Consider the following 22,540-nt stretch of genomic DNA (forward strand, 5'->3'; position numbering starts at 1 on the left):
GTGTAAGTACGAACCGGTGTTTTATCATTCTTTCTTCTCTAAGTGAAAATGTATAAACCAATTGTGGGTGAATTTCATGACAGTTTGAACGCGGCGTGTAGGGTTTCATTAGGGTCGCACATAATTTTTTTAAATTAAACATTTATAAAATTAACATTGTACCAGTACTTTACTTAATTATAAAATTGGATAATTAAATTGATTACTGTGTATGGTAAATTTTAATAAACACTAATGACTTCCCGCGGCGGATTATAAACGGTCGCGAAATTCACCCTTGTAATCTAATTTGTTTTAATGTTTTTTTTAAAAATAATACTGGCTAATCTTTCTGAGTTTCACACACAAACAAACAAACATTACAACACTATTAAGAAAATGTAATTCAGAAAAAGCGCAGGGGAAGAAGTTTTATTTAAGTCCTCATTTAAAAATTATCCCAGTACTCTTTCTATACTGTTATAGTTTGTGACCTCATATAGGTCACAACTATTAATAAATATAAATAAATATATTAGGACAGATCACACATATTGAGCTAGCCCCAAAATAAGTTCGAGACTTGTTGTGTATGGGATATTTCTCAACGATACTATATTTTATTACAAATACATAATATATTGATAGATAAACATCCAAGACCCAGGCCAATCATTTTCCATCATGACCCGACCGGGGATCGAATCAGGACCTCTCGGTTCAGAGGCAAGCACTTTACAACTGCGCCACCGAAGTCGTCATATGATTATGTTGAAGACCGTGCGAAGTTGAGGAGAAAAGTATGAAAGAGGCTCCGACGTTCAATGGCGGGGGAAGCAACCGGGAAAACGTTAAGATAGACTAGTGAACTAGTCTTGACGCAATAAGAATATGCGCGCCATCTTGAAACTCGCGCAGACAAAGTAGCAAATATTTTAAATACCCAGAACGATCGTTAGTTATTGCTGTGTGCCTACGAGTAGTTCGCCGAACTTGGCTGATTCGGCATACATTGCTGGATTTTCATTGCGGCAAACAAAAGCACTCATACAAACTACGTAATGTTATTATAATTACAGTTTTTCAGTATTTGCATATTTAAAACTTCTCCCTAGAGCTTGTTAGTGCATTAATTGTCTCTAAATTACCTCAAAACAATGAAAAATCAGCGATGTGAAAAGTAGGTCACTCTCAGACGGTTGTGACTTGGTGTGTGTGTTCTATTCCACCATTGCAAATGTGACGTGCACGCTGTACTAAATGACCTACATTTTACATTCGAGTGTATTAATCATACAGAGTAGGTAGTATTTATTGCATATTTAATCAATATCTATGTATATATAATACAGTGTAAATGGGCTGCCTGTCTATACATATATATTATTTATACTATTATTATAAAGAGGTACTTAAGTGTTTGTGACCTTGTGTGTTTGAGGCGGGTAATCTCCGAAACTACTCCAAAAATTCTTTCACCATTAGAAAGTTACATTATCCAAGATAGCTATAGGCTATATTTTATCTCAAAATATCAACAGGAAGCCCCGGGCTAAGCCCCGGGCAACATCTAGTAGCAGTAAATAATTATGAAGTCTTTACGGGAATTCTAAAAATAATTGTTTTGCTTCAATTACCCAAACAGAAATAATGAAATGGTATTTATTTATTGTTAGATAGGTATAACAATCGAATTGTCACTTAGAGGTTAGTTGGTTACAACTTCATTTTCTTAGGGTGGGTTGCACCATGGTTGCACCAATAACTTTGACGTTAAAATTTACGTGCGCAGAAAAACGCAAAGCAAACTACACTACCCGATTAAAATCAACGTTAAATTTGACGTTGCAACACCGTTAATGTTGGTATTTAGTTGTTACGATTTTGACTCCTATACGAAGAGAAACTTGTAACTGAAAGAGTACCCGTACTTACCCGTAAGAAGTTCCCCGCGATCGCGGGGAGGGGCAAGGGGGCGGGCGGCTGATCACGCGCCAATGGGAACCAAATGGCGAAGTTTGACTACTACAAAATTAAACTATCAACATCGACCACCACGCACATGTCTTCCGTCAGGATAGGAGTCACAGATTGGGGAACTAAGAGAAAAAAACTAATGACTGTAAGACTATGGGAACGGGTATAACGCACAGCACAGTACATGTTAAATTACAAATAAAAAATCCCTCCTCTAAACTTAAAATAATTCCTAATTAACGAAAGATTTTTTACTTTGCTGTAAATAAATAGTCCAAGTGAAATTCGTCTACTAATTACGATTCATACTTATTGAGAAATTTATGAATTTCGATGTCGCAATCTATCAAGTTGAAAATAGCATCGGTGACCATGAGGTGTTTGCTTACCATCAGACCCGTATGCTCGTTAACCCAATATGGGTTGTCTGATGGTAGATGGTAGTACAGAAAAATTAATATGAAACCAGAAGATTCCTTCATCGAAACAACAAAAAATAAATTCTTTGTACGTAACAACGTAATTGTAAAAGGAGAGGAAAACAAATACGCACAATGGGAAGACGACACACACACAACATACATTATTTTGTGAAGAGAAAAATAAACTATTATCTTTATATATTCCATTTTATTCTCGGGTTCTTAACGGTGTTTACGGGCCGCAGCCAAGTAAATACCGTGACATTTTATCAAGAGTTTCAGAGAGAAAATGGTTTGTATGAGATGATAGTGATGGTAATGAAGGTGTATGAGTAGCGTCTGTCTGTAGAAACTTTCTGACCAGACGACATGTGTTTAATATGACTGCTTTTTCCATTAAGGTATAGTGTAAGGGGAAAGATTGAGTGTCTTGACGAATGTATGAAGTTGCTTGAGTATTACTCCCGTACTTGATAGCGCTATTGGAACTATCGTAACTTTTTGAAGATGCGAGAGTGTTGCTATTATTATTACAAGTAAACCAAGGACAGACAGCAAAGGTAGATGTTTAAAAGAGGGCTATAATTATGACCTGTGCTGATGGTAGACTCCAGCAGTATGACTTAATAACAATCTCGAGACCAAGATGTCCCCAAGATTGCAGACGCTGGTGGAAGACTCCAGAAATTGTCTCAATAACAATCGCGTCGTAAACATAATATATTCTTCAGTCGAAATTGGTTTTGAAAGACCATTATTTCCTCTTATTAAACTAGTTACAAATGAGCCAACAAAAGGTGACGTTTTTGTCTCCAATGATATATCACCAATAACATACGAGTATACCCCGACTAAACGTGCGCCATATTGTGTTATTTTCGGCTAATCCAGACAAGATAACAGTCAGTGATATTGAGTGTCAAGTTCAGCGACCCTGACCCTCGCGACCTCACGGTCTAGACTCCAGACGAGATTTAGATCCCCGTGCGACATCTAAACTTAACGTTCTACTATGCCAGGGGTTCCCAAACTACGGATCGCGCCATACTGATGACGGCGGTCTGTCGAACTCTGGGCCACAAACATAATATGGTTTATTAGATAATTGTTATATTTACATCAGATTAGATTAGTTACAATTAAATTTCTTTTATACATATCTGAATAAAAAGACTGCAAGAACTTACGAGCACACTTAACACCATCAAAATTTTATCTTATTTTCAATAGTTCTTAGCGAGTGGTGGAGATTGAAACGCTGTATCGATCCCACATAAAGTGGGATATAAAGCGGATGATGATTTTATTTCTTAGGGAGAAATAAAATATGATTGCAAATTATAAATTTAATAATATCTACAACTAAAAATAGTATGCGGCTCGATAGTCACCGAACTCCTCGCTAGATATGAAAATAACCAATTTTATGGTTCCTTTCTTCTAGAGTAGAGGTTGTTATCGACAACTCCCTAATACGATTACTTATTAAAACGTCAACACCCATATATGCCAACCTCAAGGTTGAGTCTGCATCACACTCGTAGACCAGACTTTTGAACTTTCGGAACCACAGGTGTATCCAATACCACATGTAAATAAATATGACACGAAATGTCGAGATCTAAAAAGGTTCGCGCGCGTGTCATACCTGTACATTATATTTATTACAGTACATATATAAAAGAATTTACAGCTAAAATCAGGAAAATGTATTTTTACAAACTTTATGTAACTACGTTACTATGTAATGTATATTCGGGTGGAATCTAGTAAATCAATTTTGAAGCACAATTTTTCAACCGATTGAGTTGAAATTTTGTATACACGTTTAGATGACAATGTATTAGTAAGATATGCATGACCAGATGGTGCACCTAGGAAGGGCTCCAGAAATGGGAACCCCTTACTATGCAAGGTATTTTTGAGGAATATCAAAGAAAAGGAACGAGACGACCAAGAAATAAAGAACATTGAAAGCTGATCTGTAACAACAGCATTTCCAAAAATGATGGAAACCAGGCAGGCGGCCAGCCGAAAAATCACAGTCTAATCTTGATTTCAATTCTTCGACGACCTCGGTGGCGCAGTGGTAAGGTGCTTGCCTCTGAACCGAGAGATCCCGGGTTCGATCCCCGGTCGGGTCATAATGGAAAATGATCTTTTTCTGATTGGCCCGGGTCTTGGATGTTTATCTATATATGTATATGTTATAAAATATAGTATCGTTGAGTTAGTACCCGAGACTTGTATTATAGTCTCGAACTTACTTTGGGGCTAGCTCAATCTGTGTGATTTGTCCTAATATATTTATTTATATCTATTTAACGCGAACCTGGCTTCTGTTTGAAAGGGTAAACAACACCCACACATTATTCTCACAAACTTCACAGTTAATACGAGTACGAACATACTCGTGTATTGAGCGACATTTCCGCTGTAATTCCTGGAAAAAGTGGACGTTTCACTGCTATGTACAGTTGCACTCAATATCCGATCGAACCTTCCGTTGCGACATTTAGCCGTAACAGACAAATAAAAGTCGAAAGGTACAGTCGCCAAAATACAAACCTATACAAAATGATTGAAATTTTTTTCTCGATTACCGCGACATATTCATACGGTTGCAGTGGGTGAACAGAAATTACCCACGGACCCGCTGGTGGGTGAACAGACCAGAGCTTGGGCGAATTCGGTATACATTGCTGGTGTTTCATTACGATTAATAAAAGCTATAAGAGAAATAATACTGTACACATCAAAAGGAATTTTCTCCCTCGTACTCAAAGGTTATGGAATGATCTCCCCGCCATGGTTTTCGTGAAAATATTTCTTCAAGGTCGGCAAAGCGCACGTGATGCCGTTGGTGTTGCAGGCGTCCATATGCTGCGGTGACCGCTTTCCATCAGGTAAGCCGCATGCCTGTTTGCCTATTTAGTAGTATTAAAAAACACTCATACAAACAACGCAATGTTCATGCATTCGCGTCGACATCAGCTAGTTTGCCAAAAGCGTGGATGAAGCCGGCTTTTGGTTTGTGAGTTGTCGACTGTACTGTACTGTACTTAACCTAAACCTTACTTTTATTGGTGGTGAAGCTTGTGTGCGGCCACATAGCGCTTTAATATTGTCACGAAGTAAAATAAACGTCCTACCAGTGACCTACTCATGTTATGAGGTGACTCAGTATTGGTCATTGGCTAAGGTGTTATTCATTTGATTATTTTTATAACATAGGTACACATGTACACTTGTACACACTTCCATTCCACATTTACAGTATCAACGTTATCTTTATATCTTACGGGGTTGATAAAGTTGTGCGGCGGGTTTGTTGGTGGAATTGATTGCTAACCTTACGCCTATGAGACCCCAGTAGCATATCCAGTTTTTATTCCTTCCCTTGATTAACTCTTACAATCTGCGAGGGAGAAGGAGATGGCATATTCAATATTTTATAATCCCAGGCATGCATTATAATTCTTGACTTTTTTTAAAGGAAATGTATTTAGACATTACTATGTCAGTTATGACAAAACAAAGGTTTTTACAAAGCGGCCCTTCCATGTTGCAAAATACGGTCAGGAAGGTTGAAGATCTGGCCAGATTTACAATGTTTTTATCATGGAATTAGTAGGTACTCCGTCTAAATTTATATCTGTTAGGTTTTTATATCTGTGGGCCAGACAAATATGCATCGATAGAAGCCCACAAATCACCTTGGGCTATTGGGAAGGCCATTATACTACAAGCTCAGGTACAGGTCGTAGCCAGCTTGATTCGTTTGGGGCTTTGCAAAAAGTTGGTGTGAATCCCAGCTGCAATGTGTCACTTTCTGAACTGTAGTGTCCAGATTTTTGTAATTCATGAATTACTATTTAATTGAGTGGGCCGTGGAGTCCGAGGTCGTGGAATTAGTAGGTACTCCGTACAAAGTACTTCTAAATCTATGTGTAAGGTAGATTCCGAACCGCGTGTGCTTTATCTGTGGTTAAACGTAGAAAAAATTCACAACATTACTGTTGACAGTACCTTAAAAAATAACATGTCAGCATTCCAAACGTCACCAAATAAGTTACTCGAAATCTTTATTTTCCATTTATATTATATGCAATATATCGATTGCATGGTATAGTGAATTAACCAATTCGCAAATCTTAATACTTCTTAATACAAAACATGACCTAGGTAAGTACAAAAACACAGGAAGGATTTGAAAATATCGATAGTCATTGACAACACATCACAACTGACAATAATAGGGATTGGACATGATTGCATTTGCAAAGAATCGAAAATCGAATGTGAGATGGCTCGCCGCGTGATCCCAATACGCGGTGATGGTAACTGCATGTTTCGTTCGGTGTCAGTCTGCGTCTATGGCACACAGGAACGGCACAGGGAAATCCGGTTGCGAGCGGTCGACCGCATCGTCAACAACTGGAGCCGATACAAGGACTTCATTATCGGAGACCAATCCTACGGATTTCACATGAACAGTGCCGCAGACTATCGAAATTTGATGTCCAGAGACGGAGAATACGCCGGCCATGTTGAATTGCATAGTGTGAGCGAAATTTTCACAGATTATACATTCAAAGTGCACAGAAATGGGTGTAATAGAACCATAGACTATGGAACGGGGAGGACAGTTAAACATTTATTGTTTTCGGGATTTTTAGATGCGGGGCATTACAGTGTTTTGGAATACTATTGATTTTATTAAAGTGTTAATTTTTTATTAGTTTTCATTTATGAGTTTATCGATATCGCGAGTGCACAAATTCATCACGACTGCGCTACAAATTCTCGGTTCTGTGTACTCAATCGATTCTAAATCTACATAGTTCATTTTATAAAACATAGATCATCCATAGACTTCCAGGAATCAGAGTTACACGTGTGCTGTTATTCGTTAATTAAAACTTTTTGAGCGCAAACAGAACGGTTAATTAATACTTTCATCAAGCTAATTGGTACATGCACATTGAAATACATTTGAATTCTGTTTTATAACAAAAATGAGTAAAAAAAAAAAACAAAGGCTGGAAATCTGTCTGTCATGGCGTGGAGCTGACGTGAAGTGGATTCACGGCGCGCCGCATTACATAGAGGCACCAAATTTCCAACGGACGCGAATTTCGCCCGCCACAGGGCGAATTTCGCGGCCAACCAAGCCCGCTTCCGAAACTGTGAATATTTCAATTTGTACACGGAAATTCAGATTTAAGCTTTGACAGAGCAAACACAAATGTTTCCCTACGTGACATGCAACGTTGCAATATTGCAATGCATCGCATGTCAAAGACAACAGTAACTCTGAAAGCCGGTTAGGTCAATTTTGAGATGGATACAGATGTAAGCATTATTGCAGCTAGATTGCTTTTTTATTTATTAAAAACTGGCTACGTGAAATTCTCAACCCCTATTACAGTCACTTGGGGGTTGATTTAAAAAAATATATCCTATGTTTGAACGGGCTTCTTAGGGGGTATATCCGTGAAAGCGGGACATAAATACAGACAGACAGATATTTATAATATTAGTACGGAAGTAATGGACCTCAATCTAGCTTAACGGAAAGCAAAGATAGGGTTGTACACGTACATATTCACTTTTGCCTTGAAAGTCCCTAAATTGTATGAATATCGATATAGGTATATACATAGATTAAATATTTCTTTTATATATGGGAATATACCTATAATACAATTTGAATGCATACGCGCATCTTCTGGACTTAAGAATCTAGTGGCATTTCTTCTCAGCAGTTGCCAATCACATTTTGTAAAGTGCCAACGATTTTTTGAATCCAAAAAATATAGTTATCAGTGTACATATCGCCCCTAGTCATTATTCACATTCATAACAGTAACTAAATAATAAGTTGCAATAATTTGCCGCAATACTTAAATTGCCTCGAACACCAATACCGGAATAAAAACAATAATTTTATGTTTAAAACACGATATTACAAAAGCGTTATCAAAATATTAACTGATGTGTTTCCAACTTAGTTTTAAATAATACAACAAAACATGACAGCATATTTGAGGCTACAAACTAAAACCAAGCTGAAAGGTAGACCCATTAAATATTTGTGCTGAAAACAGCAAAATTCACTCGGCTTGCGTCGGAGGACAAAGTTTACTGTCTCTTGTTATGGGCTCCATTGTTCTAAAGTCGCCAGCGAATTGTTTCAGCTCTTGACAGCCTCAAAGTTGAGGTGATTAGATTTTACAGTTGTAAACGGAGTGGCTTTTTGGTTTTTTTTAGTTACAGTGTGTGTGTATTCTTGTCTGGAGGAAATCGCTGCCCTTTTATTTATTTTTGCAGTGCTCTTTGCAATCTGGTTTGAGAATTTCCAAGAAAAACATATGTACATTCGCTGAATTCACTCATTTAAAAATAATTAGGATTGACATAATAAATTGCATGTGTTTTGTACGTGGTATATTAAGTTTTCTTTACACTACATTTTGTTTGATTGTTTGTATTTGTTCATAATAAATAACTATACAATTTAATGTATCTACTACAACTAGCGGGCTGCCTCAACTTCGCTCAGGAAATACCATAACAAAAAAGAAAGTCTACGTTACTCATGAAACTTTCGTCTATCTCTGTGTCAAATTTCATCAAAATCGGCCTAGTAGATTTTGAGTTTACTCATTAAAAATTAAAATGCAAATCTTTTCTCTTTATAATAGCAGTACGGATGTATAGATAATGTGGATATGTATTACCTAAACACTTTGTTCAAACACACAATTCAACAATAAAAACAGAAATGGCATTTCAAAAATGTCAGCTAACTTTTGAATCCTTCGTGGCAAAGGGATTTTTGGTTTACCGTTAAAAAAACACACTCCTGTTTTGTGCATGTAAAACAAAAGCAAATAATATTCGCTTTTCAATAGGAAAATATCTGCAATGGTGGGCTATACACACCGAACTGATTTTTGTTTACATTGCATCCGTTCTATCTATTCACACAGTGTTTTAAATTTTGATTTATTTTTCGTCAGCCTGCCCATAATTCCAGCCCACAAGCCTTGTTGTGTTTGTAACTAAAACACAACAAGACTTTACGATTGAGAGTCCAATATTTTCCAATTTCATATAACTCTTAACAAATTCTGTTTATATTTTTCATTATATTTGAAAGCTGATTATTATGCCCGAACGAATAAACACAATATTTTAATTCCTTACCTAGTACTGTTGAATATAAACATATTTATAGATATAATAAAATGTATTGTAAACAAACTTGAATTGGATTCTAAGAAAATAAATTGGTAGGAATAAATAAACAAATGACGAGACTTCCGTTTTAAAGTAAAGTCTCGATTAATTAATCGATGAACAATCGATTGGTGTTACAAGCTACGCATGGGATTAGCCACTTACTAAATCCATGAATCTACGTCACTATGTCCTTTTAAAGTTATAGATTTGCTTAAATGCAAATATTTCCACTTCATTCGGTCTTATCACATCACAATTTTTTTACGTGGTAAAAAATACGGTGCACTGACACGGAGGCCCCCCCCCACATGGGTTAACTAAGTGGGGTCAACCATCGGGACCTCGGTGATGTGACTCATACTCTTTCCTAATCTTTGAGATCAAAATTAGAGAGATACGTCATAATACATTCCGAAATTCGGTTTGGTAGTCATGACAATGGTAATAACAATAAATATACAACAAAAATTTAAGATTTATGTAATGTTCTAGGCATTAAAGATGGAAGTAAGGGGGTTCCAGGAATAGAGGAAGACCTAAGATGGATGGAGCGTGTCAAGGACAGTATGAACAGGAAAGGAGTATCAATGGATATGACGAGTGACAGAACGAAATGGAAGGAACTTACATACTGTGCCGACCCCACATGAGTGGGATAAGGTCGAGAAGAAGAGATTTATGTTGGTAATATTCTAATATCTATGTTTAGGAAGTAGATTAGAAGATTATTACGGAAACATTTGAGTGAAATGAAAAATAACCTAAAATCAATTTTATGTTTCATTTAAAACTAAAATTTAAATATAATTAGATGTTATATTATCTTATTATCAAAACTTATTTCGATTAGTTGGGAAATCATTTTTCATTATCAGAAATGCCCGTTTCTTTCATGTAAATATGTTGCCAAGACGAGTCTAGTTTGTTTATCCTTTTCCTAAAAGTTAAAATATTTAAAAAAGTGGTCAGATCTCATGTAGGGCTAAGATTCTTGATATATGCCCCCAAACTTTACCTGACCTAACTTCACACACTCTACATTCTAGTTAAAACGTGTAGCTTGTCTGTTTCGTTAGTCTAGAAATAATATAACGAATGCCTTTGAAGTCTACGAGACGGTAGCAAAACATTTCGTTAAATATATAAAGAATAAAGTTGTTTATTTGTTGAATTTTTGACCGTGAATCTGATCCGTGGGAAGACTTACGAAAGGAGCCTGATTTTCACTGACTGAATAAATATGTTTTACTGTTTTTTTTCCATTTAGTAAACAACAAATGATCTGTATAAAAATTACACTTGTTAAAATTCCGTTGAATTAAAAAAATAGCTATGAGATATAGTAAAAAAGTTTACCTAAGTTTTTCTTACAACTTCCTACTAATTCCACGTTCCACGGTTTCACAACAAAGATTATTTGCCTATTCTATTTTACTAATAGGCTCAGATCACCTTCACCTTCATCGCAGATCACCTTGAACACGACCGAATATGACAGTGTCAAAAAAAAAAGTAAATAAAACCAACGAATTAATTTTCGTTCCTCCATTTTAGCGACGTACACGATGAGTAACATAGAAATCGAAATGAAACGAATGTGAAAAACTCCGAGCAAAATCAGCTGATTGTAAAACGGCTGTTATCTAAATAACTGATAAAGTTAGTTGTCGCCGATGGAGATAGCGGTTTGCAGAAACTGCGTGAATCTATGTACTTCTTATCATTACTCAAAATATGTGGAAATTAAGAAAATTCTGATTCAATAGCAAACGTATTGTTTTCACTTTTTGTTTACTTGCTCAGTTTAATTGGTTAGATTACTTTTCTTATATACTATAAAAAGTCTTCTGCCGCGTCTGTCTGTTCGTCTGCGATAAACTCCAAAACTACTGAACGGATTATCATGCGGTTTTCACTAATAAATAGTGAGATTCCCGAGGAAAGTGTACACGTATAATTTATTATGTTTTTACCAGAGCAAGGTTTGGACGGGTCGCTAGTTATAAAATTAAATATTTTCACTTTAAGGTTGTAAATTATGGCACACGTATTTTTTTCTTACGAATCTTAAGATGTAAAAAATCTTTACAATACCTACTTATTGATGAATATTCTTGAAAATGAATCAAATTGGCTGTTGTACAACTAGTTCATACATTTTATATATTAGTAAGTCGAATAGCCAACCAAATGTTAATGTTATTAACACATTCATTAACCACGAAAATAATTACCCAAAATACTATTTTAATTCGACGACCTCGGTGGCGCAGTGGTAAAGTGCTTGCCCCTGAACCGAAAGGTCACGGGTTCGAACCCCCGTCGGGTCATGATGGAAAATGATCTTTTTCTGATTGCCCCGGGTCTTGGATGTTTATCTATATAAGTATTTGTTATATAGTATCGTTGAGTTAGTATCCCATATAACAAAAGTCTCGAACTTACTTTGGGGCTAGCTCACTCTGTGTAATTTTTCCCAATATATATTTAATTATATGGCAGTTATATCATAAAAGGACAAGGCTTCCATAATAGTATTTGCAATAAAACGCGGAGTTTTATGTTTAAAGTGGTATGTTTTAGCTTCAACTTAGGCTTTGCACCCAACTACCAAACATGTATTTCAAAGCAAATAAGTTTCAGTACACACGATCACTGAATTGTGCATGACAAATGGAGGCTTTTACAAATTAAACCTCAAAGGGCGAAACATGAAATCAGCTCAGAGTCAAACGAAGCCAGGTAAATCAATACTGTACACGAATCGGGTTATTCTCTGTGAGACGTCACTAAGCTGTGGCTTTAGGGCATTTAGTGAGGGATTGCGATTGCCAGAGACTAAATCTTTTATCTATACTATTATTATAAAGAGGTAAGCATTTGTTAGTTTGTGACTTTGTATGTTTGAGGCGGGTAATTGAAAGGTACATTATCCGTTTGTGACTTTGTAGGTTTCAGGCGGGTAATCTCCGAAACTACCGAACTGATTTTAATAATTCTTTCACCATTAGAGAGTTACGTTATCCAATCTTGCTATAGGCTATATTTTATCTAAAAATTCCCACGGGAGCGAAGTATTTTATTTAGATTTTATTTGAGTGGTGGCTTGTGAAAATATTACGGCTAGACCAAGATTTAACCTTATTTGTGTCAGATTGGTACGCGTACTAATTCTGGAAATTGTAATTTTGGTTACGATCTCAGGCGTAATTGCCACACATAATCAGCCATGTAATTGCCACTGTTTCAGGATCTAATTAAAAATGAAGACTGAAAAGGAAATCCAGAGTTGTTTTAAAGTAACTAAAAGACTTACGTTTGCAAAAGGATTCACGATTGATTCAGACGTGTACTGCTACCAAGTATAATCTTTTTTACAAATTTTCTTTTTTAATTTTAATCTTTTGATATTTTGATCTGATCCGATAACATGATAACTTTTTTTAGCTAGCCTCCCCTTTACTTCGTCATCCATCCATGCCCGTTGCGTACCTCGTCCAACTCTTATCAGTCGCATCTAGTCAAATCTAGGCTATGACCATTACTTTCTTTTTTTTTAATTCAGCTTCAACCATTTTGCAATTGTGAATGGTGAATACCCGAATCGACTGCCTCGAGACTTGTCACTCGGATGCCACTTGTCACACATTTTGAATGGGACATCAGATAGGTAACCCGCAGATTAAGCGGGAACAAACCATCAATATTTCATGGAAATAATATTTGCAAGATGGAGTCACAATTGAGACTTGTCCATTGTAAATTACGACCTGATTTTCGAGTTTACCTTATTAGAAGTATTTGCAATCATTCACATAGGGATCCACCTACACGTGCGCGCGTGAGATAACCCTCGTGTTGCAGGCGCCCTTAGGCTGCGGTGACCACTTCCCATCAGGTGGCCCACATGCCTGTTTGCTTGCTCAGTAGTATAAATAAATAAACAATAATTTAACTTGCATTAGAGTTATGTTTCAGTCAAAAAGAGTTCAAGCGTTCAATGATTATACTCACTTATCTAACCGTATGTCGCGATAGCCCGAGTGATTACTGTTAATTATATACAATTAGCCGCTCAACTAAGGTCACATTTTGAACAGCTGCTACCGCAGCACCCGCTCAGTAATAATTTTTGACTGTTTATCTGGTTTAACTGGACATATGTCCAATCCTTCCTCTCGTCACTATTATTCCAGTTTCCTCTGCTGTTAAGCTTCGATGGTCAGGGTCGGCAATCCTATTTTCTTCTCCACTTCGCACCGTTTTCGACATTCTTAGTGATCTGAACATTGGCACGCACAGACCTTGATAACGTCAAGCCCTTTTTGCGTTTCACTCTACCACCTTAGTTCTCTTTGCGTCCGAATGCATTTCTTATTACGAAATTACTCCCATTGATTCCAAAGTACTGTGAGGAAATGTTACAAAAGCTAAAATATATTCCTTTTTTTCAAGGAAATGTAACCCAGTTCTACCGATTGATCCATAAACATAATTCGCCTTGGTATTCAAATAGCACGCATTACGGCTTGCCACACAGACTATTTTTGGAGCCGAAGTATGAAGTGCAAGTTATGATTGCCATTGATTTTGTAGTTAGATACGATCATGGAATTAGTAGGTGCTCCGTACGTAGTACCTACTAATACCATGGATACGAATCTGGTACGTATTTCGTATTTATTTTTTTTACTCACAAAATGCCATGTAGTTCAGTGTAACTATTTTTTATTAAAATCCGCTCAGCTATTTGACATAATAGAATATTATGTATATTCTATTATGTCAAAAAATGCGAGAACTCAGTTATATGAATATAAACATTCCACGAATATGGTACCTTTAACTTTATGAACTATGTTTTTATGTGGTTTAATTTTTTATCTGAATAATTTTCGAGTAACAGATTATAGAAATATGCGTAACATATAATAGATCGTTCATTACCCGTAGAACGTCAATATATATATAAATATTATAAAGAGGTAAGCGTTTGTGAGTTTGTATGTTTGAGGCGGATAATCTTTGAAAGTACCGAACGAATTTCAAAAAATATTTCACCATTAAAAAGCTACATTATCCAAGATTGCTATAGGTTATATTTCATCTCAAAATTCCCACGGGAGCGAAGCCCTGGGCATCATCGAGTATATAATAATATTGTAATCCGTTAATCCTTATGATTTACCATTTGCATAGCGATAAAAGGCAATCGTAACAATTAACACTAATTGCAAATATTATAAATCGAAATATCTCGACACACAAACACGAATTAAAACCAGCAAATAATTTATACTACAACGTGTACATAATTACAAAAATACCAGTTAATTACGTATAACATTATCATTAATATTAACTTATTACCTGAAATAAACGATTTAAAACAAGATAAAAGGATTATCTCACGAATAATGTTATATTTTAATGAATAATATATTCGAGAAAATATAGCATTATAGATGAGAAAATTCTCTTCCTTTTAGCATTTTTTTTCACATCCCACGGCGTGTGGTGTGAACACGCACGAACTGAATTTCAACCATATATTTATTCTTCATGATTCCAATTTACCAATCCTTTTACTTTCAGCTCATAAAATATTTTTTCCATCATTCTGCATTTGTATTTTTATATTTAAATTAATCTGTGAGTGATGTGCAGTATCTCACGTACCCGTTTAGGTCTAGCAGTCTGGAATTTATTTCGAAAATTTGTTGAGATCTTCCCGCCATCTCCTCCTTCGTCTGCCTCTACCTCTGCGGCTCTCAGGTATTCAATTCAATTGGAGTATTATAAACAAAAAAAATATTTAAATTATTCAATTACTTCAATCGGGCAGTGGTCTAACTGCTCCGTATGACAAAACAACACATTTTTTTAATAAATTATGCTAAACATTTTTTGGTTGCGAGATCTTATCCGCTCATTATATCGTATGGGGTATACGGTTTTGGGATGAAACAAAATTCGGCCGCCCGCGACTTCGTCCTCGTTTTACTTGACGTCTGAGCGAGAGTAGCAGGAGACGGGTGGTTTATTATAAAAAAAAGTCACTCTAGTCTAGAATAAAATGGAGAAACCACGAATGAAATAAAATGAACGTTAGCGCAAACATATTTTTTCCTGTCGTACCGTCCTGCTCGGTTAAATATCTGTGTTATAATGCTACAGTTCCTATGAAATGTCGACTGAACGATGCAAAGTAATTGGGAAAATAACACGAAGAGTAACCGCGTCGAGTTAGAATATAAAACGCAGTGCAGAAGCTGCGAACCAATGAAATGAACTAAACGGATAACTTCCTCTGTCGTTGTTTTATTCCATCGGAAAATTATTTTCCCGCCTCCATTAGACGCTCCGGACGCATAAAAACATTTTTCTAACAACTTCGTTGGTGGTGTACGTTCATTTCTTCATTACAAATACGCGTTGAAATTTCACAAACATGAGGTCTCCAATATTTGACGACAATAAATTTTAAAAGATCCGGGAAATTGCCATGGAGACGAGGTCCCTCCTAAAACCGACGTCTTTTGTTTATTTCAACTCAAATGCTTATATGGGTCAATGATATTTTTTTCTTACTTATTTGACGTCTACCACCCAGTTATAATATCCTGGTGGGACCATCGAAGAACCTTAGATATCGTTTGCAATCAGCCCACAAAATTGCATAGTATTAACCTCTAGACGTCAGTAAAAAAAAAACATATTAACAAAAAATATGAATTCGCAGATAACGCAGCGAGCAATATTACATTATTTGGACAAACGTTCTTTGTCGACATGATGATGTCACATTCTGCGGGCACGCGTTCCAGCCGAACAAACATTTGACTTAGTGCACCTGGGTGATACGCACCACCTAGATGTACAGTGACATTTAAGAGTTTTCGCTCGTCGGGTCCTCCGTTTAGGAGGCTTGAGTGGTCATCCGGCATTCTACAGGCCTGCCCTTTGAAGGCACCTTTATGAGTAGGATGACATTCGGTTCCTCGAACTATCTATTATATAACCGGCTGCACACTGTCGCCGAAGTCGGACAGATGAACATTGTATGTAGTGTACTTTTATTTATCGTGATGAAAAACCAGCAATGTGTGCCGAATCCGCCAAGTTCGACGATAGTGAGGAGCCGGCATCATACAGATCGTGGTCGTTGTCACCATCCAGTAAAGCATCAAAAACTAGTCACGGTATCGCTCGCACAAACACTAGAAGGCGAGTTTCGTCTTCATTGAAAGATTACATGTATAAGTACATAACGGGCGAAAAAAAAAAATAAAGTCTTGAAAAGACCTACCTTCAGGCCTACCATCAAAAAACGATTTAGGAACCTAAAATGAATCGCATTTGTACTAAAAAAATATTTATTTGATTGTACGAATTTGCGATGCAGATCAGTTTAGGTCGCAAAGTGGAATGCATTAAGAAATGATAGGAAGCCCCGTGGTTAGAAGTTTTGATCGAAAGCGTTTAAGAGGACCGAAGTAGCACTTGTGTAGCCACTAAGATCCAATTTTCCATTTCCACAGAGACTTTGGTTTTTTTACAAAGGAGTCCTTTAAGCTTTTCAATTGTTTCAAGAGTTTGAATTTGTCACAGAATGCTCATCGCTACGGGACATCCTGAGATATTTGTTTAAAAATCTCAGGACAGCGCATCAACCTACCCAAACTCATTGCAAATTGGCCGTTATTACAAGGGACATAGTGGTCAATAAAGAGTAACTTGACATGCGGTTCACTGTACTATAGAATGGTACTATACTGACCTTAGGGGAAAATTCTCTTACAGTTATATTCCTCATGACAGAGTCGTGGTCGTTAAGTGGAATGAAATACCCACTACGTGATGCGCTAACGGACATAGCAATATATATATATATATATATATAGTGGTTGATGTAAACATTCAGAGTCAGATGGATACTCCGGTAAGAGGATTCAAGCACCTTTCGGTTCAAAGGCTGGCGTCGCACCACCGCTGCATAATTAATTAGTGGAATTGTAATGTATTGTCTGTCGATCCTACGACTGTGCAGTAGGAACAGGATACACACGACAATCAGACCCGTGGAGCAAGACAATGATATCAGGTCAATCGTCGATCTCCATTCGCGCTGATTGGTTACGGGTGTGTGAACCGACGAACAACTGTTTGCAGCACAACAATTAGTTAGCTATATCACGCGGCTTCACTTGCGTAAATTTAACTTTATTTGCTTTTTGTTGTTTTGTGTCCGGATAAATTTTGCTGTGAAAACTTGCAAATGGCTTTATTAGATATTTATCTAAGAAATGTATTTCAATTTGTTGAAATATAGCTGCAAGTTTTCAGACTTTCCACAAACACAATACAGGCTTTATTTAATAATTTTGTAGCGCCATCAAGTCAAATTAGACACTTTTATCTATGTGTTATATATGGGATATTTACTTACTTTTATATATGTTTTATATATGGGACTTAATATGACAGTGAGGAGGCACAAGTGAAATCACAAATTTTGAGTAATTATACTTTAATAAGAACAAAAGTAACACCAAATGTTAAGTACTATAAGGTGGCGTCGTGGGCCGGGTCGTGAGGTTCCCTCTATTATGGTTGAGCTACGCGATGGCTGTCCCATGCGTCACATCGATATATATATATATATATATTATAATCAGCACTCGGATCACAATCATAACCTGTGTTGATATACCTTTTGACTATGTACATTATGTACTTTTATATATTATTAGAAAGAAAAAAAAAAACATTGTAAGAAACAATAATGGTAAGCCGATCTGGCATGATAGGGACCAACACTGTTCAAATGAGTTTCTTTCGGCATTTCTTCTCAGCACGATGTCGTTCCGTAATGCCAGTAGTTTGTAGCTTGTGAGAAACAACTATAAATATTGACGAGAAAAAGTGCCTGTGAAGGTCTAATTTCTGAATAAATTATTTGAATTTGAATTTACTAAAAAAATGGCTATTCTCCAACCGGTCAATTCGGATACTTTTTTTTAATGACAAAAAACATTTTATATTGAGCTCGTATGGACCGTAATGTATTGCGACGTCACAGAATTTGAAGTCAAAAATAATTTCTAATATAAACTTAGGCCTTAACGAGATCGAAAAAAAAATTGTAAATCTCGTAATTAATAAAACGGATGAATTAAAGTGACATTTGTTTATCGTGTTTCATTATTAAAATACTTTAAAACATTTAATTTTTTGCCCAGTCGAACAGCCAAATTGGCTTACGTAAATTCAATACACGTTTTATTTTATAAACAGGGAGCCCAATTCAATTTTAAGCTTTTAAATATATTTCTATTTATTTATTCCCGTGGGATTAAAGAAGACTAAGTCTTAAAGGCCTTGTCACATCGAGTGCATACGAAGAAAACGGTACTTTTCAATAACTTGTTATGTAACAGTGAATAAGATTTTTTGTAGAAATGTTATGAGGGCTAAAGGGAAGCACGTAGGTATGTAGCATGATTATATGTAATTTTCACGCACGTGTTCTGATGCAGGCGTTAAGATTCCATACAATACGTGCTGCATACGCATTCTGTATACGTTAGTTATCCCATACATAGTATAAAACAGTCGCTTCCCGCTGTCTGTCCCTATGTATGGTATTCTTTGATATTGATATTTAGATATTTAAAGTTATGCAGATTTTGATGCGGTTTTTTTTAACAGTTAGAGAGATTCAAGATAAGATACCGTCCCGGCTTCGCTTGGGCAAAAATTTTTATTTTTACACCTAAACCTTTCACACTATCTATTAAAACTCGCATCAAAATCCGTCGCGTAGTTTCAAAGATCTAAACATACAATGTAGTGATTATATGGATAATATTGCACCCGTGCGAAGCCGGGACGAGTGGCTAATCATTATTATAAATGGTAAGTCATTGTTTATTACCTGTACAACTGTTCACGTAACTAAATTTCGTTTGTCATGTAGGTAGGCAGGAGATTATAGGGCGGTTGAGACATGAAAGCCACAAGCTTTGCACGTAAATAAATTTCGCTTTTTCAATTAAACACACGCAAAAGTAATTTAATTATATTTATACTTTACAATTTCATTTTAAATACGTTTTATCTTTTAAAATCAAAACGGCTTGCCGATCATATACAACCCATAATATGATTTATTTTTTACAAGTTACCTACGTTTTTGATAACAGCCGTCAGTCGAGATAAAACCAAACAAATGAAATCGCAAAATAAAGTAGGTACCTATGTGCTGTGTTAGTATCTATGTACGATTGTCAGGAATTGTTTACAGTTTTGTGAGATTGACGAATGTGAGTCAACGTGTTTAGGATGATAATATTGTGTTTCTCTAAGAATTTTTTGTAAGTGCCAATTTTTTCTTACTAAATATTTTAAAAGGATACATATTGTGTACCGCTGTATTTAGCTAAATAAATAAATAAATAAAATAATCTCTATAACTCGTATAATTTAATAAAACTGTAAGTGGGCTGTCTGTCTAAACATAGGAGATATTAACGAAAAATTAGTTTGAGGGTCATGGAAGCAAATAATATAAGTATATATTTTTTGTCTCTCTGTACTCGATAGTTTGGTGCACATCACGCAAAATTCATTGGATGGAACTTGATGCGTTTTTCACAGTTTAGCAGATGGTCTAACTTAAAATATGATATAAGTAGGTTTTAGCTTAGAACACGAGATACAAGTTATATGAGCGGACGGGCGAAATTAACGCGGACGAAGCCGCGGGCAATAGCTTTTCCTATTCCTAACTAATATTATTATTGCGAAAACAAGTTTGTTACCTGTTCACGCTCTATCTACTCAACCAATCTTATTGAAATTTGGCATACATGTAAGTAGGTACTTTGAAGGATATATGGTAGGTACATGTCGTACCGGAAAAATAACTGTCCCGTGGGAAATTCACGCGGGCGAAGTCGCCGGCAAAAGCTAGTCCTAAATAAAGAAAAACGTTTATTTTACAACATTGTTGGTGATGATAACACTTGTTTACTAAAATGACATGGACGCCATCGCAGGATATTCGGCGTGAGTCATGTCGCACCGACACTGGCCGTTCTCATACACTGCGGGCACAGTCGACATCACATCAACCTACCCAATCATTGAAAATACGCAGCTATCAACGCGGCATAGGGTCCATGCAGCGTAACTTGCGGCTTACTGTACAATCCATCTAATATGTACCACAATGAATCATTTAGCATTGTTCATCCACATAGAAATACCTACATTGGTTTTATATTTTAGAAATCATTCTATTTTGTATTATGGTTCTTCAACTTCGCATCAACTCGTGAACGGATTCCGCCGAACTGGTCAGCTGTTGTTTTTATTTTTATTTTATAATACATATATTATTTATAAACACCTTATATGCAAGAGTATTGTATTCGTTTCTGCCAGTTTAGTAACCAATTTTTGACTGAACTGTCGGTCGCGTCTGTCTTAAGGAATGATCGCGATTAATTCAAAAACTACCGCACGGATTTTTATACGGTTTTCACCAACAGATAGTGGGATTCCTGAGGAAGGTTCAGGTATATAATATTATAAAGACTTCATACAATATACAATGTTTTTAAGCAGCGGACAAAGATCTTTTATTTCAGAAACTCGAATTCCAATTCCGAGACGACTCTTGGGATTCTCGATTTTTACAAGAACATTTTAATTTTATCTCGTGTCACTGGCCTATAATGCATATTGTATAACTGTGTAACTTTTTAAATAGGTAGTAGCTTTCTGTAGGTAGGTACAAAAAAGTTTAAATAAACAAAACTGTTCAGGTAAATATAACCTTTCGCCAAGATTGGACAGGTTGTTTCAAAGTCGCCGCCGTACATGTCCAAGAAATGCATTATCGCAAAGATAAGATACGCCAGAGCATTTCAATCCAATAGGATTCGAACTAGTAACCCACCGGTACCTACTTGCCAGGTAACCGCCGCTTTTACGTCTGTAGCGATACCAATAAACTCCCGCTCATAACATTAGTTATTTTTAGTTGTGGCGTAAGCACAGCGGGTTGATCTACGCTCAGCGGTGGTTGTCTTTAGTCAAAGGAAAGGACCAAGTCAGCGTTTTGGATAAGATTGAAAATCGACCGAGCCGCCGCCACCGCGACACGCAAGCGCGAGGCCGTTCCACTGTCAGAAAATGTTAAACAATACTTAATGTGCTTGATCGCCAGCATGCTATTCGCAGAGCACTTACCTGTTGCCAGTTGTCTTCCAGGGACACCTTGTACTCGAAGTAGCCAGTGTCCGTCACGTGCTGCAGCTCCCGGAACAAGTTGCCGCTCGGCAGGACATCCATCGCGTTACATGTGACTCCGATCGAAATTTTTCCAACACGACGCGCGCGTCCTCCCGCGCTGCTAGGGGTACACTGAAGTTGCTCGTACGTATGCCCCTCCGCCCGCACGCCGTGGCGTCCCCGCGCGCGTCCTAACGCGTAGCCTAATAAACGACAGGGAGCTCGCATACGGCTTTCTCTTTTTTTCGTCCTTTTATCCTTAAAGTCGGAGGGTATTATAGTAATTCGTAAGATTTATAGTTATTACTAAATATCTGAATGTAAAATTGATGACATTTGATTAGAAGAGTGTCAAAGAATGCGGAGTTTGTCGTCCCGATACCGTCGTCGGGGCCCCGTGTCGGTCCCGTAAAATTTGGAAGGACAACAAATCGATAAGTAGGTAGGTTTTTGGTTAGTGGGTCAATGTTGAGGGGCCCGTGCGCCTAAACACGACGTGATAGAATTAAATTCCCGTTGAGAATATTAGTTTTTCGCTATGTATATGCAGTAAAGAAGTTAAGTTTTTAACTGATTAGTTGGGTGGAATTTTATCTTTAACCCACCTATACATC

The 22,540-nt window shown here is 36.7% G+C and overlaps 2 protein-coding genes across 2 annotated transcripts in view; one reads left to right on the plus strand and one right to left on the minus strand.

Moving 5' to 3' along the window:
• LOC128682858 (Krueppel-like factor luna) overlaps positions 1-22,065 on the minus strand; it is a 76,189-nt gene extending 54,124 nt beyond the window's left edge. The window contains exon 1 of the mRNA XM_053767814.1: positions 21,885-22,065. Within this exon, the coding sequence (XP_053623789.1) occupies positions 21,885-21,986 (102 nt within the window). The 5' untranslated portion in view covers positions 21,987-22,065. The remainder of the gene's footprint in view (positions 1-21,884) is intronic.
• The window catches only part of LOC128682856 (probable cytochrome P450 303a1), a 108,508-nt gene that overhangs the window by 50,359 nt on the left and 35,609 nt on the right, over positions 1-22,540 (plus strand). The gene's annotated exons all lie outside the window — the stretch shown is intronic.

This window comes from Plodia interpunctella, chromosome Z (genome assembly GCF_027563975.2).
Source record: "Plodia interpunctella isolate USDA-ARS_2022_Savannah chromosome Z, ilPloInte3.2, whole genome shotgun sequence".
NCBI classification, from domain to species: Eukaryota; Metazoa; Arthropoda; class Insecta; order Lepidoptera; family Pyralidae; genus Plodia; species Plodia interpunctella.